Raw genomic sequence first — 24,559 nt, forward strand, 5'->3', positions numbered from 1 at the left:
TTTCATTTTCTTTTTCATTTTGATGCTTAATTGATTTGACAGATTTACACGATTCCAATTTTACTCCTTGTTTAAAGCTTTATAGCAGAATTCAGATCAAAATAAAAAATTTAAAGCTGCTGTGAATTTCCTTTTTAAATTCGGTTCATCAGATTCAGACAAACCCAATGTTGGATTCAGTCATTAAATGTTTCAGCCAGGGAAATGATGTGGCTTTTGTGCGCTAAATCTGTAACCTGAATTCAGCCTTAAAGCAAGACGCACAAGATCAAAGGAAAGTGTATAAAATACTAAAATCCTAAATCCTAGTAGCACAAATTAATATTTATCTGGAAACTCTATAAGCTGTAGAAATGTTTTGCTGCATTCTGATTGGACGGTTTAACTGGAACCTTACTCTAATACTGATTGAGCTCGCGTCACACCATGAGCTTCTTGATTGTTGTTAGCTGATCAGATTTTTACATGTTCAGTCATTATAATGTCTTTAAAAAAAAAAAAGAAGAAGAAAAAGGCATCTGTGGAGGAAAAAAAAAAAACGGCTGCATGAAACTTGAAACCTCCACAGCGGTCAGTATTTCCTGCAGCTGATAAGCGGGAGCTTCACATTTTATTACATATACAACATTTTGTCTTTTTTACTCGCCGACACTGAAACGAGTACGCTAGCGTATATTCATTAATCAGGGACTTGGTTTGATTCAAAATCCTAACAAAATATGTTTAGGTGGACGTCGTTTCGTCATGATAAACCGCGTAGCTTGCATGTGATTCTGAGGTTTATTTATGTATTTAACTTATCGTTTGCGATATATCAGAGCGTCGACCCTCATCCCTACTGTAATTACCTTTAACGATATACTGGTACATGCAATGCTAGAAATAAAATTTATTTTACAAACTAGTTCTTCTTTGTTGTTTTTAAAGAAACATCCACTGCGTGACATTAAGCCTAACCTACATTAGGCTCTTCATCTACATCATTCATTATTGGCTCATTTTGGAACTTGAAGCCTCGGATGACGAGGCCTACAAAAGCACCAAGAACATAAATTATACTCGACCACACGCCGGGCAACACACACACACACAGGTTTTTTTAAAAATCTAAAAAAAAGAAAAAAAAAAATCCACTTCTTAAAACTCACAGGTCTGATCTGAAATGATTCTGGGCAATAATGTTCTAGCCCCACCCCTTTCTCCTCCTCTTCCTGTTGTGTCACAAGTGAGTCCACTGCTTCAAGGTGCTTTTTTTTTTTTCCTTTTCCTTCTAAACCCCCCCCCCCTTCTTTTTTTTTCTCCCCCTTTACACATCGAGGATTTCCTCGGCCGTGCCGCCGCAGCGTAGCCGGTAGCGCCCCGTCCTCCAGCTGATGGTGGGATCCCAGAGAGCCGAGAGGAAGATCTGGATGCTCATGGACTCTCGAATGAACCAGGCCACAGCGTAGTCCAGCTTGGAGAAGCACAGAGGACCGCCCTGAGGAACCACAAACTGGTCAGTTATTTACACCTTTTACGTTTTGTAAAAAACATTTCCAAACATTTTTCAGTTAAAGCAGAAAACGTATGAATATTCACACTTATTCAATCAGCAATATAATTAATATCTCATTAATATTAAACAACAGGATTTTAGCATTGGTCATTCTCAAAAAGATTTATTTTTTAATTTACTTAGTGTTACCATGACAACCTTCATCGCTAATGTTTGCTTAGATAACTAGTTTGCTTTAATAATGAATTTATTCAAATTGATGATTATGCATCACGACTCGATCATTTTTATTTATAACCAACACGTCGTTCCACCTCTCAGCCTCTTTTACGTCTATAACAACAAAATGAAACAATGAACCACATGTTTCTCTTATATAATTTATATACAATGTGTTTAGGAATGCAATTACTGAGATTTATTATTATTATTTCACTAAATGATTATCGCTCGTGTTTAATTGAATAACGATGATGACGATATCATAAACTTTTACTCAGCAGTTACTTCTTGTCCTGCGTCTCATTAAGAATGTTAAAAATCACCAGGCTGCGCTTTGTTCGACCCTGATTCTGATCAGGACAGAAATCAGACACGAGGGTTCACGCACCTATTATTTAATTATTAAATGAACCTTAAGATGCATCTCGTTCAATCAGTTACACAGCAGCATTTTTTTTTAGGGGCGTCTAGGAAATGCAGCTCCATAGCTGTGTGTGTGTGTGTGTGTATATATAAAGATTGTCATCGTGGTTACCTGAACTCCTCGGAGCTGAATGTAATCAGAGATGAACCAGGCGAGACAGTGGCACATGAAGAACACCATGATGTCCCAGCGGAACAGGTGATGAGCCGCCCAGCCGATGATCAGACTCGCCACGAAGCACTCGGACACGGGCTCGATGATGGTGGCGGGGAGCATGTTGATCCGCAGCTTCGCCCACCTGCAGCGACCACACACACACACACACACACACACACACACACACACACACACAGTCAGCATCACAAGCGTTTCTAATCAACTGCTCAACATCGTTATTACAGACTTGTCTTAATGCAGTGCCGAACCTTTCAGCCAATCAACAGCCTGGAAATTATCGCAAAATCATCACCGCACACGTTCATTGTACGTTTAGTATTCTAATTAGGCCCAACCTTCCTTCCGTGGCACTAAGGATCATGTGACCTGAGACCACATTATAATTTTCTTCAAAACAACCATGGAATAAAAACGATGTGATGTTTTTACGGAATCTGCCAAAGAAAAATCTTCATTTGGTGGAGTTTCTGACATCTTGTTTAATTTGACACCTTGGTCACCTGACTGTGGTATTTGCATATTCATTAGCATCTGCCAAAAGGTGGGCGTGTACAGTACACAGGATCAGCTTAGTCTGTGTTCAATGATTTCCTTTTTTCATACACAACACAATGTATTTGCTATAGTGACTTTTTCCCCTTTTTCATTTTAACGTTCATTCTTACCCGAGTGATAAACAGTTAGAGCGCCGTGTGCGGTCTGTGTCAATCTAAATAATGTCAGAATAAAATCTCTAAATCAATAAATTCTGGTAATTCATTTATTCTCAAAGCAATAATTAAAGAATCAAATACATGATATGTATACCCACTTTAGGGAAAAAACTTGTATAAATATTTTTATACTAAATGTATTACTATACATTAAATATTGATGTATATGATATTTATATAATATACATCATACTATTTTTCTTTTCCTGAAGTGTGTATACAATTTTTGGGTGACTCTGTATAAACTTGTCATACAAGATAAATTACCAAATTTCTTAGGACCAGATAGACAGATAAAAATAAATAAAACATACTAATGATGATGTGAAACATGAGGTTGTCGGCTGTTAAAATAGCAACTGTCTGTTTAGCGTTTATCATTTATGAATAATTTGAATACATTTACATTTAGTAATACATACGCTCTTATCCAGAGCGACTTACATTTTTATCTCATTACACATCTGAGCAGTTGAGGGTTAAGGGCCGCGCTCAAGGACCCAAAAGTGGCAACTTGGTGGTTGTGGGGTTTGAACCTGGGATCTTCCGAACCGTAGTCCAATGCCTTAACCACTGAGCTACGCCTGACCCCCTGACAAATTTGACAAATATTAAAACCTCCATACATTTTTGTTCATTTAGCTTCACTAACGTCACTAATCGCTTGGCTAACTGCTAAACTAGCTTGTGTTAGTTGCAAGGATTTATTAACAAGCGGGTCTGGTTGAACATTTTTGTATTTTCTGACATGCATCACTACAATGTTACCATGACAACCAGATCTGCCTAGTAGTTCACGCTGGCTACGGTCGCGCTCTCTTGCTTGATAGCTTAGCACGCGGCTCAACGTCTGCAGCTGAAATTTTGTGTCTCAAGCTTTAATGATGAGAATGTTGAATAAATGAATGTATTTAATGCCAGATGTAGCCCCGCCCCCAAAATATGCAAATATAATCCCTGATCATTTAAATGTTATTTTAGAAACACCTCAATAAAAACAACTTTTTGGAGGTGAGGACGGATGAGAGACAGCAGGAGAGACTCGGTACCTGATCATGCGTGACTGGAACTGAGCGATGGAGTACGAGCCCGAGTTCTGCATGGCCACCTGCGTCGCCATGGAAAACTTCCATCCCCTGAAAGACATAAGAAAGGGAGCTGAACGTCTCACGTAACGAGAACGTGAGCGCTTGGGGGAGTCAGAATAAAGACGGCGTCAGACCTGTCGGCGATGGCTTTGGCCATGAAGTAATCCTCAGCGATGTACTGCGCGAAGGCAATGAGACCGCCCGCCTGGTCCAGGACGTCCTTCCTCATGAGACACGACATCCCCGTCACACACTTAATCCCCGTCACGTTAGCTGAGATGTAGGAGCGCGGGTGTGACGTTCCGAAATACACCTGCAGGGAAGACAGGACAGGGACACGCCCACTGAGTCACACAGTGCATACACACACACACACACAGAGGGAGACAGACAGAGGCAACAATAGAGAGAGAGGGACGAGACGTATAAGGTGGAAGAGATACTCAGAGACAATGACAAAGATGGAGAAAGACCGTCAGATAGAGAGAGAGAGAGAGAGACGGATGATAAGAGAGAAAGGGTAAGAGCCATTTAGAATGATGGAGAGACTCTGAGAAACACATCAATGGAAGGAGAGAGAGAGAGAGAGAGAGAGAGAGAAAGAGAGAGGGAGGGAGGAAGGAAGAGCGCAAGAGAGGACGAGACGCTTACCGAGGTAGAGAGAGGGACAAGAGACTTGAGAGACAAAGAGAGGAAGAGATACACAGAAAGACAATGACAGATGGAAAGAGACAATAAAAGAAAGAGAGCAAGAGAGACTTGGATAACAAAAGAGAGAGGAGCTCAAAGAGAGAGAGAGGGAGAGAGACTTGGAGACATGCTCTGGAGACTCTTCATTTCTGTCCTTCTTTTATGGTTTTTTTAAATATATTTTTAAATTTTTCTTTCTTTACTCATTGTCTATTTTTCTCAGTTTCTTTACTTCATGCCGTCAGACTGGGATTTTTTCAAGAGTCACTTCATCATCACTCTGTTTGATCATCACTTCCTGTTTTAAACAACTTTTTCTTTGATCATCACTCGTTTTGGTTTTGGCAGTAAAATGTGGCCTTCAAAGTGTGTTTGAAGCAACTTCAACTTAGCTGACGTCCTGGATTAAAATCAAAGCCTAAATAACCTGAAATCAGAAATGAAATTAAATTACGGAGCAGACGGGACATGAGGAATACATTTCCAGTGTCTCTGTCTCCAATCACGTCTAGACGGGGATGTCTCGTGACAGGGAAAACACGCTGATCCTGTATCCTTGTATTGCAGGTTATCATGCTTTATTACGAGTGCGTGATGACCGGTCCACGGGAAGCCATCTTACATAAAACCTGTCTGCGGTGCAAAAAAGGTTGGAGTGGTGAGACAGAAGGCAGCACTAAGTGTGCTGAGGATCACTCGACGCTCTCAGCAAATCGCCTCAGACACGGACACACTCTGACCTCATGACCCACATTATTCATCTTCTCGTTTTGACATGTGGATGACTCACTCTGAGTTTAATAATCCGCTCTCTTGTTTATAAGCGAGGGAGAGGCATCGGTTAGTGGCTAATCATCGCTAATGTCGCGTTACATCATTCAATCAACACCCAAAGAAAAAACCTGCAGACATTTGTTTACAATAATACATAATCTTTACCAGAACCAGGCAATCCGGGTTCTTACACACACACACACACACACACACACACACACAGATCATCCTTGTCTGGGACAGTGGTTATGTTTGGGTCTCTCTCACTGGTTTGTAAAGCTGAAACAGGAAGTGAAGTCTAGCCGTGTGCTCTGTGACTAGCTCGGTCACGCTAACAGTCAAATCCATTCAAATCCGCCGCGACAAGGACTCACCTGCTCGAGCGTAGCAGCGAAACCCTGGCGGTCCGCGACGTACGGGAGGCCATGAACCAGACCCACCTTCTCGGTCATGTGATTAGCCATGTCAGTCAGCGTGTCGGGTCTGACTGCGGGAGATCAGATAAACAGAACAAGCAGCGTTAACCATTTTTTAGTAAAATGTCTCAGGTATGTGTGTGTCCATCTCCTGATCTTTCACTTGGACACACTCAGTTCTCAATTCCTCTCACTGCGATCTGATAGGCTGACTGATTACACGCAAAATAATACCATTTATTTTTACTAGTTAGGGTTCTTAACCCACTTTAAAATAACTTTACTTAGAGGACTAAGGGTTCTTAGAGTCCTAGATGAGGGAGTTTTTCATAGTCCAGAAGAACTCTTGACGAGCCGAGACTTCGTAGTCCACTGAAGGTTCTTTATTTAGAGGACTACGCTTTTGGCTCCTAGATGTGTTTTACTTGGCAACTACAGGTACTTATCCTAATAAAATGGCTCTAATTTAAGAGCTAAGGGTTCTTCCAAGAACAACACTTAACACTTACTAAAGGTTCCTAGCCAACTAAAAGTGCTCCATTTGTAAGACTAAGTTTTTGTTTGGCTCCTGCACGAGTTCCATCTGAAAAACTAAGGGTCCTCATGCTACTGAAATGGCTCTACACAATGAACCTAGAGTTCTTAATCTTCCAAGATCGCCTTTAATAGCCTAACGGTTTTATGTTTCCCAAGTCAACTGAAGGGTACCAAATGTTTTTAGGTGCCATAAAAGGGCCTACATTGAGGCATGAAGGTTCTTTTACTATTGAATAACTCTACTTGGAGGACTAAGAGTTCTCAGACTCCTAGATGAGTTCTCTTTTTAAGTGTTCCATTAGAAGTGAAGGATGAACACTATTTTAGTTCTTAGATGAGCTCTATTTGTTAAACTAAGTTATCTGACTAAAAGGGTTCTACCTGAAGGACTAAGGGTCCCTAAGGGTGTTAAAGGGCTCAAAATCTAAAATAACCCTACTTGGAGAACGAGACTTTCTTGGTCTTAAATTGGTTCTTCTAGAAGGATTAATGGTACTTTGGCTTCAAAATGCAATCCACCCGAGGGACTAAGAGTTCTACTTTGGGGATAAATGCTATGGGGTTATTAGAGGAGTTCTACTTGGAGAACTGAGGGTGTGTACACTATAAAAAGAAGTGTAGAACGAAGTTTGGAGGACTGAAGGGTTCTTAGATTATTAAAAGTGTTCCACTTAGAGGTTTAAGCAGTTGAGTTCTCCATGGAGGACTAAAGGCTCTCAGGTTCCTTAAAGGGTTCTACTTGAACAACAGTTAAACCTGACTAAAATAAACACCAAGGTATGAATACAAACACGTAGCTGCACTCCTCCTGTACCGCGGGGTCACGTCATGACCTCACGTGTTCAGAGGGGCTGCGAGCAAGTCAGAAGCCTTACCTCGGATACCGCTGTCGCAGATCCACACCAGGTCGTATTTGGCGCCTTCGTAACCTGGCATGAGGTTGTTTATCTTGGGGTTGATGCCAACCTTCTTACCACCTGACAGAGAGAGAGATGGAGAGAGAGGGAGACAGAGATTAAAAGAGAGATGGAGAGAGGGAGACAGAGATGAAGAGAGACAGAGAGAGAGAGAGCGCATCACTTCTCTGTTCTTCCTTTCATTTTCCCTTCTCAGACATTACTCACAAAAAAAAGGGAAAAACAGGGTAGATATCAGACACGCTAACGGGCAGCACAAATCTCTTCTGATAATCACATGACGCACTGCGTCCAATCAGCATGTGATCATGTGACACTCTCTCAAAGTCTAATTTATTTTTTAACGAAATCTTATGTGACCAGAGTGCTGTACAATCCTAAAACAGCTGTAACAAAAACAGACAATAATAATAAAATGCAAATAAAGCAATATGAAACAATAAAAAAAAGTCACTAATTGTATAAAATAAACAAATAAACATATAATAAAAAAAAAAAAAAAAAAAACGCCCTCTCTCTTTTCATAGCATTTATAAATTTTTTGGCCACAAACTCACTGCCGTGTTTCCCATCCCACGTTTCTATTCTCTGCTGTGATGTTTCTCATGCGACGTGAGCGGCTTTGCAAATAAGAGGGTGGGGGTGGATGATGAGCCCCTCGGGGGCGGAGGCACAAAGCTACTTCCTGCTCTTAATGGGCAAGAAATCAATTTCCTCTCTCTGAGGCGCAGACGGGACGGGACGGGATGGGGGGGTTTAGGGGCAGGAGAGCGAGCGTGAGACACACACACATTCTTCCTGAATGACTGCGTGCCGAGGACGAGATTCCTCCGGTCCTCAGCGCTAATAAATAATGCTCTCTCTCTCTCTCTCACACACACACAGCTTACCTATAAACAGGCGGGCGTCGACACTGGGGTATTTCCCGAGCAGCTTTTTACACACGTCGATGGCCGGATCGTCATGATCTTGCACGCAGAGCAGAATTTCATACTGAGAAAAAAAAACAAGACAGAACACGTGTGTGTGTGTGTCAGCATCTCACCTCTTTATTTAAAGATGGATTCAGACTTTACACAAGAACACAATAACTAAGAATAAGAATATTCATAAAAATGACGAGTGATGGCGGTATTGTCTCGGCCCCGCGCATCTATCTATAAAAAATACATTTGTAAACATAGTTTTGTGCAGTCTGTACTTTTAGTATGCTAATTCGGCCCAACCTTCCCTCCATGGCTCCGAGATCACGTGACCCGAGACCTTCTTATAAAACAACCATCGGACACGGAGCCGACTCGCCAAAAAAATAAATAAATAAAAGACAAGAGGTTTTTAAGGAAAATGTCTGGGTTTCCAACATCATCTTTGTCACATGATGGTTGCATTTACATACTTATTAATTATTCATTAACGTCCACTAAAGATCAGCTGTGTGTATGTTCACTTATTTCATGTTTATACACACAGTGCACAGTGAAACCTCGGATTGCAAGTAACACAATTTGCCAGTGTTCCGCAAGACAAGCAAAGATTTTTAATAAATTTTGACTTGTAAACCGAGACTTTTTTGTTTTCCAAGTACCGAGTACCGAGTACCAAGTATCACGCATGCGCTTCTTGTTTTGACGCTGAGTGTCACATGATCACAACTGGGCCAACGGTTTTTCTCTTCCTTGCGCTGTGGAATTGTGGGCAATTGTCTCCTCTGCTGGGTCTTAGTGCTCGTCTCGTACTGGTATAATAACCCCCACACTGTCAGGATTTATTTTTACTTGTCTGTCAGGATTTATTTTATTTTTATTTTTTTTTAAGGTAAAGTGCAGGTTAATTTGTTTTAATTTTACTGTATATTTTGTATTTATTATTTTTATGCATTACATTTTTTGGGCTGTGGAATGAATAATTGAATAAAAAATGAGTTTCTATTATTTCTTATGGGAAAATTAAACTTGGTTTATGAGTGTTTTGAAATATGAGCCATATTATGCTCATAATCCAAGGTTCCACTGTATTTGCTATAATGACTTTTTTTTCCCCTTATGTTAACGTACGTTCTTACACGTGTGATAAACGTTTAGAGAGTTGTGTGCGGTCTGCGTAAATATTTAATATTTATTTTAAAAGCTGAAGTTTTTTCCCTGGTCGCTCGTCCTGGATGATGAACTGAGACACACAAGGAAATTAAAAAAATAAATAAATAAATTTTAAAAAATCTATAAAAACGTACCTGTTTAATAAAAGTGACATTTGTTACACGCGCGTCCACTCACACGGCTTTGATGGAGTTTTGTAATGTTTTAAATGTTAAGACTTTTACAGAAACATGGTCTTTATTTCCCGAGACAACAGACTAAAGTTTCATTAGAGCAGTGTGTGCGCGTGTGTGTGTGTTTTCTGCTCTGAACTTGTAAACTCCAGCAGCTGGACTCTACAGATGTTTATTTATTAAAAAAAAAAAAAAACTGTCAGATTTACACACACACACACCCACCCCAAGTCTACAGAACCACAGCTGAAGACAGCGATGGTGTAAGATCACAGGGACGTGTCCGCTAACTGAGGGTGTCAATTACGCGTGCGTGCGTCAGTCATCTTTCTAACTTAAAGTAGCACCTCTAAACACACAAACAAACACACAAAAACCCAGACAATTGGTTACAGCACTAGAGTATACAAGTGGCTAAAGTAACTAAAGTACTGTCACAGTAATCTGCTGCCCTGTGCATTAGGGAGTGTGTACTGTGACACACACACACAACAATTTTATATATTAGTGTGTGTGAGTCACGGTACACATTCTCTAATGCAGAGGTCAGCAGATTACTGTGTATGTGTGGATAATATACACACACACACAAAACACACCTACACGTGCACACACACCCCAAAACTGAGTCATGTTCATCTCTTCATTTATTTATTCATTTATTTATTTAGTGCCCTGAGCAGTGCAGTGTGTGTGTGTGTGTGGTCGCGCACATGTAAACTTAGTTAAAAATTGCCAGCTGTGGCGATGAACTCCTTCGCGTTAACGAGCGTGATCGTGCGACGCAGCGCTAACATACAGCGGGTTACGTGTAAGAACTACTGGTGTTACGGTCAGCATCACGATACACACGCGGTGCCAAGTCGATCCGCATCACCGTGTTATAATGCACGGTTGTTTTTATTTAAGATTCCGTTACAATTGTTAAAAAAAATTATCATCACACCCAGACGAATATACACATGTCGCCCGGTACAGATTTATTGCCCCTCTGTGTTTGCTGTTATAAATGCGCTCCTATTCTTCTCTTATCTGTGAATAAGACGCTGGAGTGTGTGTGAAGATTTGTGTTCACATACACACACGAAGGGTTCGGTTAGTTCTTCTTAGTTCCAGTGAAGTGCAACAGTAACGCTACAGCGAGTGGTTTAAAAAAAGTGACTAATGAAGTGAAGTGGACTTTTCTGTACATTTAGTGAGAATCTACAGAAGGAGTCTCCAGTGTCGGGGGGTAAAGTTGAGACTTTAAGCTTTTCAGGATCTTCAGGACGGACAGGTTTACGTTTCTTTGCAAGTTTTATATCTTATCAACCTTTAGAGAGACGATGGTGAGAGAACGACTGTCTGTAACCACATCCTGTGTCTTAAACAAGGCAAACACTATATAATACACAAACACACACACACACACACACAAACTGCACGATTAGCATCCATTAATGCATATTTACACAGGAACAACTTCAGCTTAGTTTTTTTAAACCTCAGAGGAAAAAAAAATTATAATAATCAGATGTCAATTTTTTTTTGCAATTACTAGAAAAATTAACAAACATTGTTTTTTTTTTAAATAATGAATTAAGCGATATGCATTTTAACTCTATAACTTTTTATTGTATGTTGTAACTAGGCTTGCAAGATGCATCAAAAAATAAATAATTAAAATGAAAAAAAATTACAATCTTGATTTGTACATACCCACACACAAACCTCCACTACTTCTCTCATCTCTCTCCCTTATTTACAAAGTTGTGCTGTCACTCAAATGATGCGTGACAAGGAGGCGGAGCTAAACAGGCCTGTCAGTTTACTTGGAGGTGGAAAACTTTTTTTTTTTTCCCCCTTTCTTTCTTGAGGGCAATAAATATCTTGGTGGAAAAAATGAGAACGATGTAAGAGAATTGTAATCTCAGTTCCCGTGAAGAAATATAGCCATTTGTATTTTAATAATATATATTTAATCTATACATATAACATGGTAAAGTGGGCATGTCTGTAGATTAATAATATTTGTGAAAAAATTATTTGTGGGGGCGTAAGATATGAGAGAGAGAGAACACATAAAAAGATGTTTTTTGGAATTTTTGTTTGTCTGTCCGTGCGTGCGCGCCACATCACGTAGTTTCTGAACAGATTGTAATGTGGTTTTCATATTATATTGTATTTGGCTGAGCTTAGGGTAACATAGGTTTTGTTTTATCACAATTGGCCCCTCGGGAGGAGGAGCTGTGGAACGGAAATTTAAATGGAAAACGCCCATGTCATAAAAAATTTATTTTGGGGAAAAATCATCTGAATGAGTTTATTTGCACACACATATGCACTGTACATGTTTCATATTGTTAGTGTTTTATATCGTATGAATGATTTTTCAAAAACTCCTGTTATTTATTATTTTATTTAATAAAGAATTTTTTTTATTTTTTTGTAAAACCCAAATATTTTTATCCTTATGATGCATTAGCTTCTGTTGTTCACTAGGGGCGCCCTACTACTGCGATCGCTAATCTCGAAGCACAAAAGTGTTCGGCCAGGTCACGCGAGCGCGATAGAGTGAAAGTAAAACCGTTTGAGTTATAAGGATGGGTGTAGCGCCCGGGCCGAACCATGAAGGAAAAATTATCACGTGTGGAATGTGACCTTTGACTCTGATAAGCTCAAAGACCCCAGACCCTCACACCCTTTTACTGGTTAAAGAATGACAGGAAACGAAGGAGAAGCTGGAGAATTAGTGTGAGGTAAAACCCTCCAAGTACCGAAAACATTCAGATCTGCACGCACGCGCACACACAATTAAATAATTTTTTATCTTCCACGTGAAAGGGATGTGGCGTGAGGTCGTTATGGTGAGACGCGGTGCAGGACGTGATGACGCTCGGTCTCGCTGCAGCGTTCATGCAAATCGCGCGATGCAAAACACTCGGCTGTGGGGGGAAACGCGGATCCTCAGCGGGAACACTTCCCAAACACAGCCTCGGTGCAGAGCTTATTCTCGGACAAATGTGGATCTTCAAGGACTTCCACCTGCTCATCCTCATCATCCTCATCATCATCCTCATCACACAACACAATTCCTCACTCTGGATTATTTTATTTCTTTTTATTTTTTATAATTATTTTTTCTTCCACAAGTCATTCCTCTAATTAATGTCCAGGTTTAAGGCCAAGTTTAAAAGAACTTCAGATCTGCTCCGAGAAGCTCGGACACTCCTCCACTTACACAAAAAAAAAGTACAAAAAACACTCGTATATGAATGATATTCCAGTCCTGATCACATAGGTCTGTTCTCACACACACACACAAACACATACACACACAGGGATAGAAACCTGTAATAAATAAGTAAGTAATTTTATAACGTGACACACATTTGTTATTAAAGTGCTGAGTGGACACAGCGACGAGTCAGCAGGATTATATTAACACACGCACACACACTCGGAAAACACACAGTTATACACATTAAAGGAGTACGAGCCAGTTCTCCCGCAGAAGAGAAAAGAACAAGAACGGAAAAAAAAAAAAAAAGTTCAGCAAAATTAAATCAGAGACGGAGTGTTTCCTCTTCACACACCTCGAGGACGAGTCTCTGCTTCTCTTTTCTCTCTTTCCCTCTCACCTCTGCCCACGCTTTTATTTCAGTTTGGTGACCAGAGAGAGAAACTGAAAACACACAAGTGCAGCTGCAGCTCATGCTAAGCTAAAGCTGGCTTAGGATCCAGTGCTAAAAACAAAACTTTAAAGCACTTAAGGAAATCACTCTAGATAAGTGTATGTGTGTGTGTGCATGCGCGTGTGTGTGGGCGCCAAATGCCTAAATGCAATTGTAAATGCTGACCTTCGACCTTACACACACTTTTCACACACACAGTCCAGATTCCACACTTAATTACAACGTCAGCCAGCACTGACACACACACACACACACACAGGAGGAGGAGGCTGAGGAAGACGAGGGTGTGCGTAAGATGAGACGCCGTTTGTTCTCACGCAGACAGGAAGTGGAGAAGCGGCTCAGACGCTCATCAAAAACAATTTTTTTTTTTTTTAAAGAGAAGTAAAGCGACTGCAGAGGGAACTGACAGACCAGCGCAGACCGATACCACATCGGGTTACTGCTAGAGGTTTCGCCGTGCTTTCGTTGGAAACACACACACACACACGGCAGGGAACTGCACATCAAAGAACCGCTACATTCACAAACGTATCTAATTCATTATGGATTAGTAGTTGTCCCTCTTGCTACCTTCATCTGTCCAACCACCATCAAACCATCAGTCCACCATCTATTCATCTACCATCCATCTAACAGCCATCAAACCATGTATACACGTAATAATCTCTCCATCTATCATCCATCCATCTACTCATCTTCTGACCATCCATCCCTCTTTCCATCCATCCAACAAACTCTGATTCCATCCAATCATTTGGTTAGCCTTTCAAATATCCATCTATCCACCTTCCTTAAACATTTCTCCATCATCTAGCCCTTTTCCTACCCATCAAACCAGATTTCCACCAATAACCTCTCCATCTATCCACCTCTCCATCCACCAACTACTAATCAAAACATCCATCCATCCACCTAGATATCCAACTACTTCAAACCATCTACCCCTCCTTCTATTAAACCACAAATCCACACCAATAATCTTTCCATATTCCACTCACACCATGTGTCTATCCAACATCAAGCCATGAATGAATAAATTCAGATATCAGCTATTAAAGCCCATTTCAACTCCCTATCCATCAAACAAACAATCCAAAAACATCAAACTGATCATCTCCCTCTTCTTACTTGTCCCACCACCCACCTAAACCAATCATCCATCCATCCACCTCCTCATCTATGAGGCTTAGTCCTTATTAAATAATCCACCCATCATTAGTCCACCTAATAATCCGTTCATCTCCCAAGTCATCCCTCTATCCATCTATCAACCCACATACACGATCCCTTATCAATCATCCATCCTTTAGTTACTCAGTGTGTGACCCCCAAAATATTCACAGGACACGCCCACTACTGACCAACCACACTTAGTTCAAACACAGAAACCTGGAAAAGGCATTGATGATCATCGTGCTTCTATAACTGGGTGCCAAAACTTTGTGCAGTGGAACAGCGTGACCTGCTGCATTAGCAAGGCGACATAGAACGCCACAAGAACTCGTGTGCGCGTGTGTGTCAAATTCAAAATTCAAATTTAATTGTCACATACACGTCTGTGTGTGTGTGTGTGTGTGTGTGTGTTGAAACAGAACCAGTAACACAGGTACAGTGCTGTGATGGTCCCGGAGATAAGACAACATGAAGGCATTTGCAAGGAAAATCAAACGTATTTAAATACGCGAAGAGACGCGACGCAGCCAGACGAGCGCGCGAGCAGGAGAGACGTGGCCGGAGGAGCAGACGTGCGGCTGGACACCATTAGAACACGGTGTGCTTCTACACGGTTACTGATGTACAGATCAACACTGCTGTAATAAGCACACCGTACCAGACCATCTTTAACACCCCTGAGCTCGGGCCTGGGGGTTTATTCAACACGTCCAGAACACCACGTGCACTTTAGGAATCAGGGGACGACTAGACAGTTTGGAGAAAGACTAGTCTGGGAGAGAGAGAGAGAGAGAGAGAGAGAGAGAGAGAGAGATGGCGTGCACATGCCCGGAATATTCCAAACCCAACTAATCACAATTAAACATTACTATCGTACAGAAAAAAGAATAGTTTTTGCTGTCGTTTTCTTTACTTACTGCAATTTTTTAAAATATATTTCTCTATTTATTTAGACAAAGGGTTTGAGTTTTATACACCCTTTTATTGTGAGACGATTAAAGAAAAGACTATTTACATTTTTACTTTTACTATACACACACACACACACACACACAGACAGACAGACAATGTATGAACATTAAGCCCCGCCCACCCTGCCCCTTTACCCCACCATTAGCCACAACTCTCTTTTTCCAGTGTATTTTGGTCCACTGGTTAACAGCCCTGGTGAGAGTTTACGGTTTTCTCATCTACTCTCAGTCTCTTTTCACTTCCTCCTGAGTCACACTGGGTTTTTTTGTTGTTTTTTCCCCCCTCGGCTGCTTTGGCCCTTTACAGTATATAGAATTAGCGCTGGGCGATAAAACGCTATCGGTATTTATTGAGCTACACCATTGTCGATAACCATTTAAAAAAAATAATAAAAATAAAAAATAAAATGTTCTGTATGACGCGCTATAGTTTTATTAAAATGCTGCTGAAAATTAAAAAACCTCGTCTCTGCTGCAGCTAACGATTTAAATGAATTTTTACTGAGATAAAGAATCACACACACCTCTGAGGTGATATGCATTGAAGTTTTATGTAAGTAAGTAGGAATGAGACACAAGATCATTGTGTGTGTGTGTGTGTGTGTGTGTGTGTGTGTGTGTATCCTGAGGTACCGCCTGAGGGAACACCCAGGTAAACACCATGGCAAGTAAACAAGCTTAATCCAATTAAGCGTACACGATCCCCTGACAGACAGATCACTGGGGCGTCACGCAAACCCGGGGAATTCGCCAGCAGTGGGAAAACACACACACACGCACAAATTAATTACTCACAAATAAGACCTTTCACACATGTTTAAATAGTATAAACTACTGATGCTAAAAATTTTCGCTTCAACTTTCATCTTTTTAAAAAACAAATTAATTTATGATTAAAACTACAATAATATTGATCACATTCTTGTTGTGGGTTCTTCAGACATAATATATATATATATATTTTGGTTAAATATTCGTTTAACGTTTCTAGATTGATTTGTGCCACAAATTTAACAATTCCTACATTAAATCTATTTTTACTGTGTGTTAGATTAAACTCTCTTTAAGCTGGCCATTAAGCTTAACAAATTTAAAACAATTAAATAAATACCCATTTTTTAAATTTATTAATGTTTGATGTGTTTTAATAAACCTTAAATAACACTACACCAGGCCGATGCAGGAATTTCCTATTGTTATGGGATATTTAAAAAGAATAACCAAAATTCAATTAAAAAACAAAAAGGCAGAATATATGTACCTGAATTGATTAAAAAACAAAACAAAACAATAAAAAAATGCAGATCTTTTACCCTGAGATCAGCTGCTTCTAATTAAAGTTAAGAAAGTGATGACAGTCCTGCAAAGGTTGCGCGAGAAGAACCCTGGGATTTATCGTTCTTACCTTCGGGTAGTCGAGCTCGAAGAACGTCTCGAGGTTACTGACGAGGTTCGGGTCGACGCCCTTCAGAGGTTTGAGCAGCGACACCCCGGCCAGTTTGCTGTACGGTTGCTTGTCGCTGCTCTTCTTGTTGAGATGCAGGCGGCTGTGGAAGAAAAAAAAAAAACCGGTGCTCAGGTTAGTGATGGTTAGTGCTGCAGTCGCCATAGCAACCAGGTACAGGAAGTACATCAGTCCCAGAGACATTACAGGGAAGCGTATCGTCATTATAATCAGTCACGATATTGACTGCGTCACTCAGCTCCAATCTCTCTCACACACACACACACACACACACACACACACAGAAGATACCATATCATCTCTCTCTCTTTGCACCAACTAGTTTAGAGACAATCACGCCATTCTGTGCGTGTGTGTGTGTGTGTGTGTGTGCGCATTTCTCAGCTCCCTGACGATGTTTATAAGATCCCTCTCGATCGATACAACTAAAGTAATAACACACACAGAAGTTTATACACATTAATATTAATGATAGCTCGATTATTTAAACATTCTCTCTCACACACACACACACACACACACACTCTCTCTGTCTCTGTCCCTCTCTCCCCTTGTGTGCTGTGTGTGTGCTGTGTGTGTGTGCAGTGCATTAGCGAGTGTAAGAGACACACAGAGGTGATCTAACAGGTCGAGCTGTACATCCGGTTTCACTCAAACACACAGACAGACAGATAGATTCACCCTAACATCCCCACACAGGTGTTGCTCTTAAAGATGCAAAAGGAAACAAGCGCACACACACACACACCTTTAACATGTTCTGATACAGAGGTGTGTTTACTTCTGACATGCCTGAGGAGCGTCACCACGACAATTAAATAATATAAATAAATGAATAAATATGCACATATGTACATACAGTGGGTGTGTGTGTGTGTGTGTGTGTGTGTGTATATACAGTATCGTGTCTATGAAAGAGAAACACACAGAGACATGAGGTGATCCAACAGGTTGAGCTGTAGCTCCAGTTTCACTCAAACACACACACCTTCACCATGACATCTTTGTGTGTGGTGAGATGGGAGTGTCTTTAACACACACACACAATTCTAGCTCATAAAACACACACTGATTAACACACAAACCACACCTCCCGGACACACCCTTTTAAGCCCCACCTGTATCTAATCACACCATTATTCTCTGTTGCGTTTCTTTTCCACCTTTAAATTCTTCATTATTTGTAGAAATATAAATTGATCCTAAGCAGCTGCTTCGGTTTTGATTTCATATTTTTAATTTGTTCAAATATTTGAACTTATTTTCTGAAAAGATTTTTAGCCAGACGGCACGGTGGTGTAGTGGTTAGCACTGTCGTCTTGCACCTCCAGGGTCCGGGTCCGATTCAGAATCATATTTTTATACATATAAGTCCGTCCAGACTCGATTCCTGTCTCTGTGTGCATAATATTTTTTTTATTACAAAAAAAAAAACTAGGAACTTAATTTTTATTCCCTGCCCGAAAGATTAAATCACATCGACAAAATTCCTACAAATTAGATTTTTTTTTCTTTGGTTCATTCTCCCCTTCACGCCGGCCAATGTGGAGAGCACGGAAAAAATGTTAAAGCTAAAAGAAGAAGGATATTTGCGTGTAGAGTGGAATTCGAGACTCCCCCGTCCTCCCGCTCGAGTCGCGGCTCCACGCCGTATCCTGATGTGGTTTCAGGAAAAGTCCATCCTCCTTCAAGACCTTTACTTTAAGGAACGTACTCGTCATTATCGTCCCGTCTCTCCTCTCAGGAAACAGGAAACAGGAAACGGTCGCCATGTGGGAGAACACTTTACTGTTGCTGGGGTTTGTTTCTGATCCTGATAACAGAGAGTTAAGTTTAACAGCTTCTGCGTACCAAAATAAATTCTCACGCTCGCTGGGTACGGAGTAAATCTGACACGTCTCACAGGAAACTCCACCAGGCGCAAATCTGATCACAAACTCATGGAGGATTTCCCAAAAACAAACAAAAATAAAGAAACAAACAAATCAGTTTTTAATTCTATTATTAATTTCTATAATAAGATTTGTTATATTAATTTATGAATCATAATTCTAATTATTTGTATTTAATTTAGTACTGAAAACTTAAATTCCCATAATTATTACTAAGAAAGTACGGTGGCAAATGCAAACATTTGTATAAATTTTTTTTTTTACAAATTTTAAAAAGTGCTATTTACGGCTAAGATTTAAACTGATCTTTAACTATTAAATGTACTCAGTATTTTTATTCATTATTCAAACAGATTTATCGAAGCCAACAGCAATTAATGGTACAAATTACTTGATTAACTTGCCAATATCTGTTTATTACAGAAAATTTAAATAAATACTAAATTACTAAATAAATAAATAACTCAATTTGGGAGGGGGCGGGGCGGTGAATGTAAGCCCCTCCTACCATAGGTCAGTCAACCAGGAACAGATTAATATCAAGAAAACTAATTCATTAGATTATTACATTTAATAATTTTTAAACTTTTAATTTTTAATGGTAAATTATTAATTAGAATAAAAATATTTACCAATAAAAAAAATTTAATGGTTGTGTTTTACACAAAACGAAGCCCTTTTGAGAACAGTTCTCACACACACACGCACACAATGAACTCGAGAGCGGATCTATACATTACACCGCAGCTGAACGCCAACTTATAATAAACTCACTGTGCCACCGGTTTAATCGCTCAAATAAAGCGTGTTAAAAATGACCTAGAGTGGATAGCACAGAAAAAGTACAGTGTGTTACACACCGCTTTCACACCATCAGGTTCTGTGTGTGTGTGTGTGTGTGTGTGTGTGTGTGTGTGTGTGTGTGTATCGATTCTGAGACAGGGTCAGTTTGATGCAGTTGCTATTCTCGGGATTGGTTTTGTACTTAAGTCATGTATTTAAACAAACCTCATTAAAAAAAAGTGTGTGTGTGTGTGTGTGAGAGAGAGAGAGAGAAAACGTCCTTGTAACACTCCTTCAGAAATTCCGCAAAAGGAAAAACAAACAAAACCAAAGTGTGTGTAGAAATCACAAAGAACACGGGGAGAGGAATTAAACAAACACCTCGTCATGTTCTATAAATAATCACACCATAATGTTTTGTGTTAGTTTTTCTACAAAGATCCAAAACACACACACAGCATTCCTGCTGCTTTATGGTGCTTCGTACAAAACATTTTTAAAAAAATAAACAAATAAAAAATATCAATACAGACGTCTGAACCGACAAGATCACTACACTGGGTTCCTGAGTAAAGAACCTTCACCTGTAACATTTAACCAAGTGGGAATCAAGTGTGAAACTGCAAGATGAGCTGGTTAGCACGAAGAGCTACGCTGATCCTATGCCAAGCAGAAACTGACGGATCTGCAACAATCGCTAACAGAAACGGCGCGAAAGGAAATTCAACACGAGTGACTTCATGAACCCTGGACATGAAGCCACCACAACTAAGACCAACAAACACACATGTCACTTGTGGGCGTGGCCTTTTCAAATGTGTTACAATTTTTGTGAAAACTAAATCCCAGGTTACAAAGTGAGAAACTAAAGAAACATCGGGGCGCAGGATCAGCCCGAGGAACTGTTGGAGTCCAGCGTTTGGATTGTCTAATGTGCACAGAGCTCGAGGAGGACGTGAAAGTGTACTTACTTCTTACATACAAGAAAAATAAAATAAAACAAACAAAAAAAAACAACTATTTTTTAGTATGAATGTAATTAATTCTAAATTAAACAAATAATCAACACAACAACAAAAGAGCTCAGGCCCGATCCCCAGACGGCCCGATCCCCAGACGGCCCGACCCCCAGACGGCCCGACGCGACATCTGGGTAAAGAGCAAAAAACAAACAAGTGTCTTTGTTTTGGAGAGTCGGGATATCGGGACACTGACTCTCCAAAACAAAGATACTTGTTTGTTTCCCCTCTTCAGCCGGACGTCCCGACTCTCCAAAACAAAGACACTTGTCTCTTATCCTTTTTGTCCTCTTGACTGTCTATTTGCAATCAGATTAAATCACTCAGACCCGCTGAAACACACACCACCATCAGCACACACACATTAACGTTATGTGATCTTGCCTTGGGGAATGATGAAACAGTTATCTGGTTAAGCGTGCAAGATGACATCATCATTAAGGAACACAGTAGATATGAGCTGTGGCCTTTTTAAAAAAATTTTATCTCATTGCATCAGACAAGAGGTCAGAGGAAGCTGCGATTTTAAAAATGTTTGGCACGCACAATTACACGTCAGCTATGTTCTGCCCATTGCATTCGTGTTTCGCTTACGGCCACGCTGTCTCACCACATCAGGAAGTGTGGTCACATGACCATGTCACACAAACACCCGGGTCCATATATAATTTTTTTTATTATTATTCAATTTTAGCTTTGAAACTTGTAGGGTTTTATAACATGGAAAAAGGTAAGGGGAAGGAAAAAAAGAAAAGAAAAATGTGCATTATGGATGACTTTTGGTAAACTAATCCAATCCAAATAGGGCTAAAGAGAGCAACATGAGGATTATTTAACCTAGAGCCACAGGACGTACCCAAAGTCTCCACACACGCTGGAAATAAACATTTTAAACTAGTTTTTTGCGTTTATCATCACAGGTACTGTACTGCTGTGAGAACATCTTTAGGAAAAGAAGAAAGACGTGAAACTGTTCTGAGGGCTCCAGCAGGAAGCTGGCGTGAGGATTATAACTTCCCCTCTGCGCTCAGGGGTTCAGGATGTCCTGTGCCAGAGTTAAAGGAAATGATCATGAACGTTAGATCGTTATAATCGATACAGACAGACAGAGAGAGAGCGAGAGAGAGAGAGATGCTCGCTCGACTGTTTCTACTCTGAAGCATGTGGTCCTGTGGGCGGTCCCAAGATCCAACAAAAAACCTTGTTAAAGCCCGGGGTGTTTACTCTCACACTGGGCTGTTTTACAACACACACACAAACAAACAAACAAAAACTCAAAAAAAAAAAAAGAGACAGTTTAACTGTTAAAACTGACTTTTCATTCAGTTTTTTTCTTTTCATTTTGTGCAATCAGAAAGAAAATGGAGCAAGCATCTGTAGTAACCCCGATCCAGAACACACCGTCACTTCCAGTCAGAATCCCTCCCACCCAACCCCAACCCCACACACACATTACAGTAAATGACTTACAAATCTTTGCGCTACTCTCTGAATTGCTGCTGGATATCTGTAATATCCTTCGGGATCAATGAAGTTTCTACACCATAAAGACTAAAGTATTTCCCCAACGCTGCAGCGACATTGTATCCAAACACTTCAGTATTGCGCTGTTCCCCCTTTCCTATTCTTCTAGCTCTAACAGCTCTATCAGCTCTTCTTGGGAGGCTGTCCACAAGATTTTGGAGTGTTTCTGTGTCAGTTCAATCTAAAGGTGCTGAGAGATCGGTGTTTGGGCCGGTCGAGTTCTTCCACACCGAACTCCTCAAAACATTTCTTTATAGTCCTGACTTTGTGTCATGTTGGAATAGAAAAAGTTCTTCTCCAGACCGTTGGTACAAAGTTAATAAAAAGCAGAGCATTGCCCAAGATGGGGCCAGGGGTAGCTCAGTGGTTAAGTCATTGGACTACGGTTCGGAAGATCCCAGGTTTAAACCCCACAACCCCCAAGTTGCCACTGTTGGGCCCTTGAGCGCGGCCCTTAACCCTCAACTGCTCAGATGTGTAATGAGATAAAAATGTAAGTCGCTCTGAATAAGTGTGTCTTCTAAATGCCTAAATGTAAGATGTCTTGGTGTTCTGAATTACTAAGATTTTCCTTCACTGGAGATAAGGGACCTGGACTGACTAGAACACCTGAATTCAAATCGTTAGTAGGTTTGGACAGGTACTCTTATATACTGATTATATATATTATATCCATACACTGTAGGTATCGTGATCTTAGTGATCTCAGTGATCTCAGTGTCAGTATGGCGACAACCCTGAGCTCAGAGTGATGACGTGAGGTGGATTTTGGAGTTTAATCTCTGACCACGGAGACTTTTTACAAGCTTTACAAGCACAATCTTTTTATGAAATAAAAAATGTAAATATGTTTTCGTGCTGATTTGATCTGACAGAAGTGTTTAGACTGTTTTTAATCAGGGTGGATGTTTGTACTCGCGGACCGTCTGGGTGAATACAGCACTTTTCATTTATTTGAAACTAAAAATAACACAAAAATCCCATTTTAACAACAAATTATAATGTGTATAACATCCAGACAGCTGTAAGTTTCTGACACTCTCCCTCCAGGAGCTCTGAGGCGGTGTTTAGGGTCGGACCCGCCGACTTAGCATGAGCAGATAAACGAGCTAAACCGCTCGGGTCTGAGCTCCAGGGACGGAGCCGCTGATTTTATTTAAAACGATGAAATGTTTGTTTGTTTGTTTGTTTTTCCCGTCTGGAAACCGAACAGAACAAAGAAAACAGAAAACAAGAATCCCGGATAACGCGGTGACCATAACGCAGTGTTAGCAAAACGGCTAATCTGTGGGGAAAAAAAAACACGAATCTATGGAGTTAGCTTAGCATAGGCAGCGCTGTAATATTTAATAATAATAATCATAATAATAATACAGGACGTGTCTCTTCACAGATATCACCGCTTCAGAATAAAACTCAGCACACATCCAGTATCACCACACACACACACACACCACAAAACAAGACTTAATATCTTATTAATAACACGCTTCATCTCTCTCACACACACACGGAGTGAAACCAGTCTCGCGCTACTTACACGTAGATGATGGACATGAAATGCATGAGCCAGAGAACAAGAAATAAAATAAATCCAAAGATGGAGAAGCCCTGCATAGCGAGCTCCAGCAAAGCCATGGTGTAGTATAGACACCACCGGGCACAGAGTGTGTGTGTGTGAGAGAGAGAGAGATGAGCGAAGCCGGGTAAAATAACCCGATCCTTTATATGACTCGTGTTTCACGAATCCGCCTCTTCATTCACTCGGATCAGTTCTGAGTCCTGCGTTGTCTTCTTGCTAACATTCACTTCTCAGGAGTCGTCGGTGAGTCGGTGAGGGAACCGGTAGCCGTCTGAGTCGTTCAGGAAACTTCCTGCGCGTTCAGGAGCACGAGAGACTCAACAAAGATCCATCAGAACCGGAGGATTCGGCGGACCCCTCGGTAGCGCGGAGTGAAACAGCCGGAACCGAGAGACTGGTGTCTGTTGTTTCTCTAAAACTCCGACTGAGTTCAAGTGACACGAATCGGTTCAGTGAGTGATTCACAAGGATTCGACTCCGCTAATGGATCTCGTGTGTGTGTGTGTGTGTGTGTGTGTGTGTGTATATGAGAGACCCCTGTTCTTTTTCGTGTGATTTATTTCTAAGCTTTGGTAATACGCATGTAAATAAATATTTGTCGTATCAATAAAGCACATTTGAATCTTGACTCTTGAATCATGGATCCGAATTGCTGAAGGGGCGTGGCTATACCCGGTTTCGTTGCCCTGCGCAGGCTTTGTGGGCGTGGTCAATGCTAATGACGAATGCATTTTCCTTGGGCATGGGTCAC

The 24,559-nt window shown here is 40.6% G+C and overlaps 1 protein-coding gene across 2 annotated transcripts; it reads right to left on the reverse strand.

Moving 5' to 3' along the window:
- Positions 1 to 1,083: 1,083 nt before the first annotated feature.
- ugcg (UDP-glucose ceramide glucosyltransferase) lies at positions 1,084 to 24,312 on the reverse strand. Of its 2 annotated transcripts, XM_053475750.1 has the most exons (10): positions 23,767 to 24,312; positions 17,076 to 17,090; positions 16,949 to 17,018; positions 8,344 to 8,446; positions 7,412 to 7,513; positions 5,958 to 6,070; positions 4,254 to 4,432; positions 4,081 to 4,167; positions 2,253 to 2,439; positions 1,084 to 1,477 (listed from the first exon to the last, which is right to left on the reverse strand). In XM_053475750.1, exons 1-10 carry the CDS (start codon positions 23,862 to 23,864, stop codon positions 1,307 to 1,309), a joined length of 1,125 nt encoding a protein of 374 aa, XP_053331725.1. In that variant the 5' UTR covers positions 23,865 to 24,312; the 3' UTR covers positions 1,084 to 1,306. The 2 variants fall into 2 exon arrangements, with proteins under 2 accessions (XP_053331725.1, XP_053331724.1); XM_053475749.1 differs by having other exon boundaries at positions 16,949 to 17,090; positions 23,767 to 24,308.
- Between the last annotated feature and the right edge of the window lie 247 nt (positions 24,313 to 24,559).

This window comes from Clarias gariepinus, chromosome 17 (assembly GCF_024256425.1).
Source record: "Clarias gariepinus isolate MV-2021 ecotype Netherlands chromosome 17, CGAR_prim_01v2, whole genome shotgun sequence".
NCBI lineage: Eukaryota > Metazoa > Chordata > Actinopteri > Siluriformes > Clariidae > Clarias > Clarias gariepinus.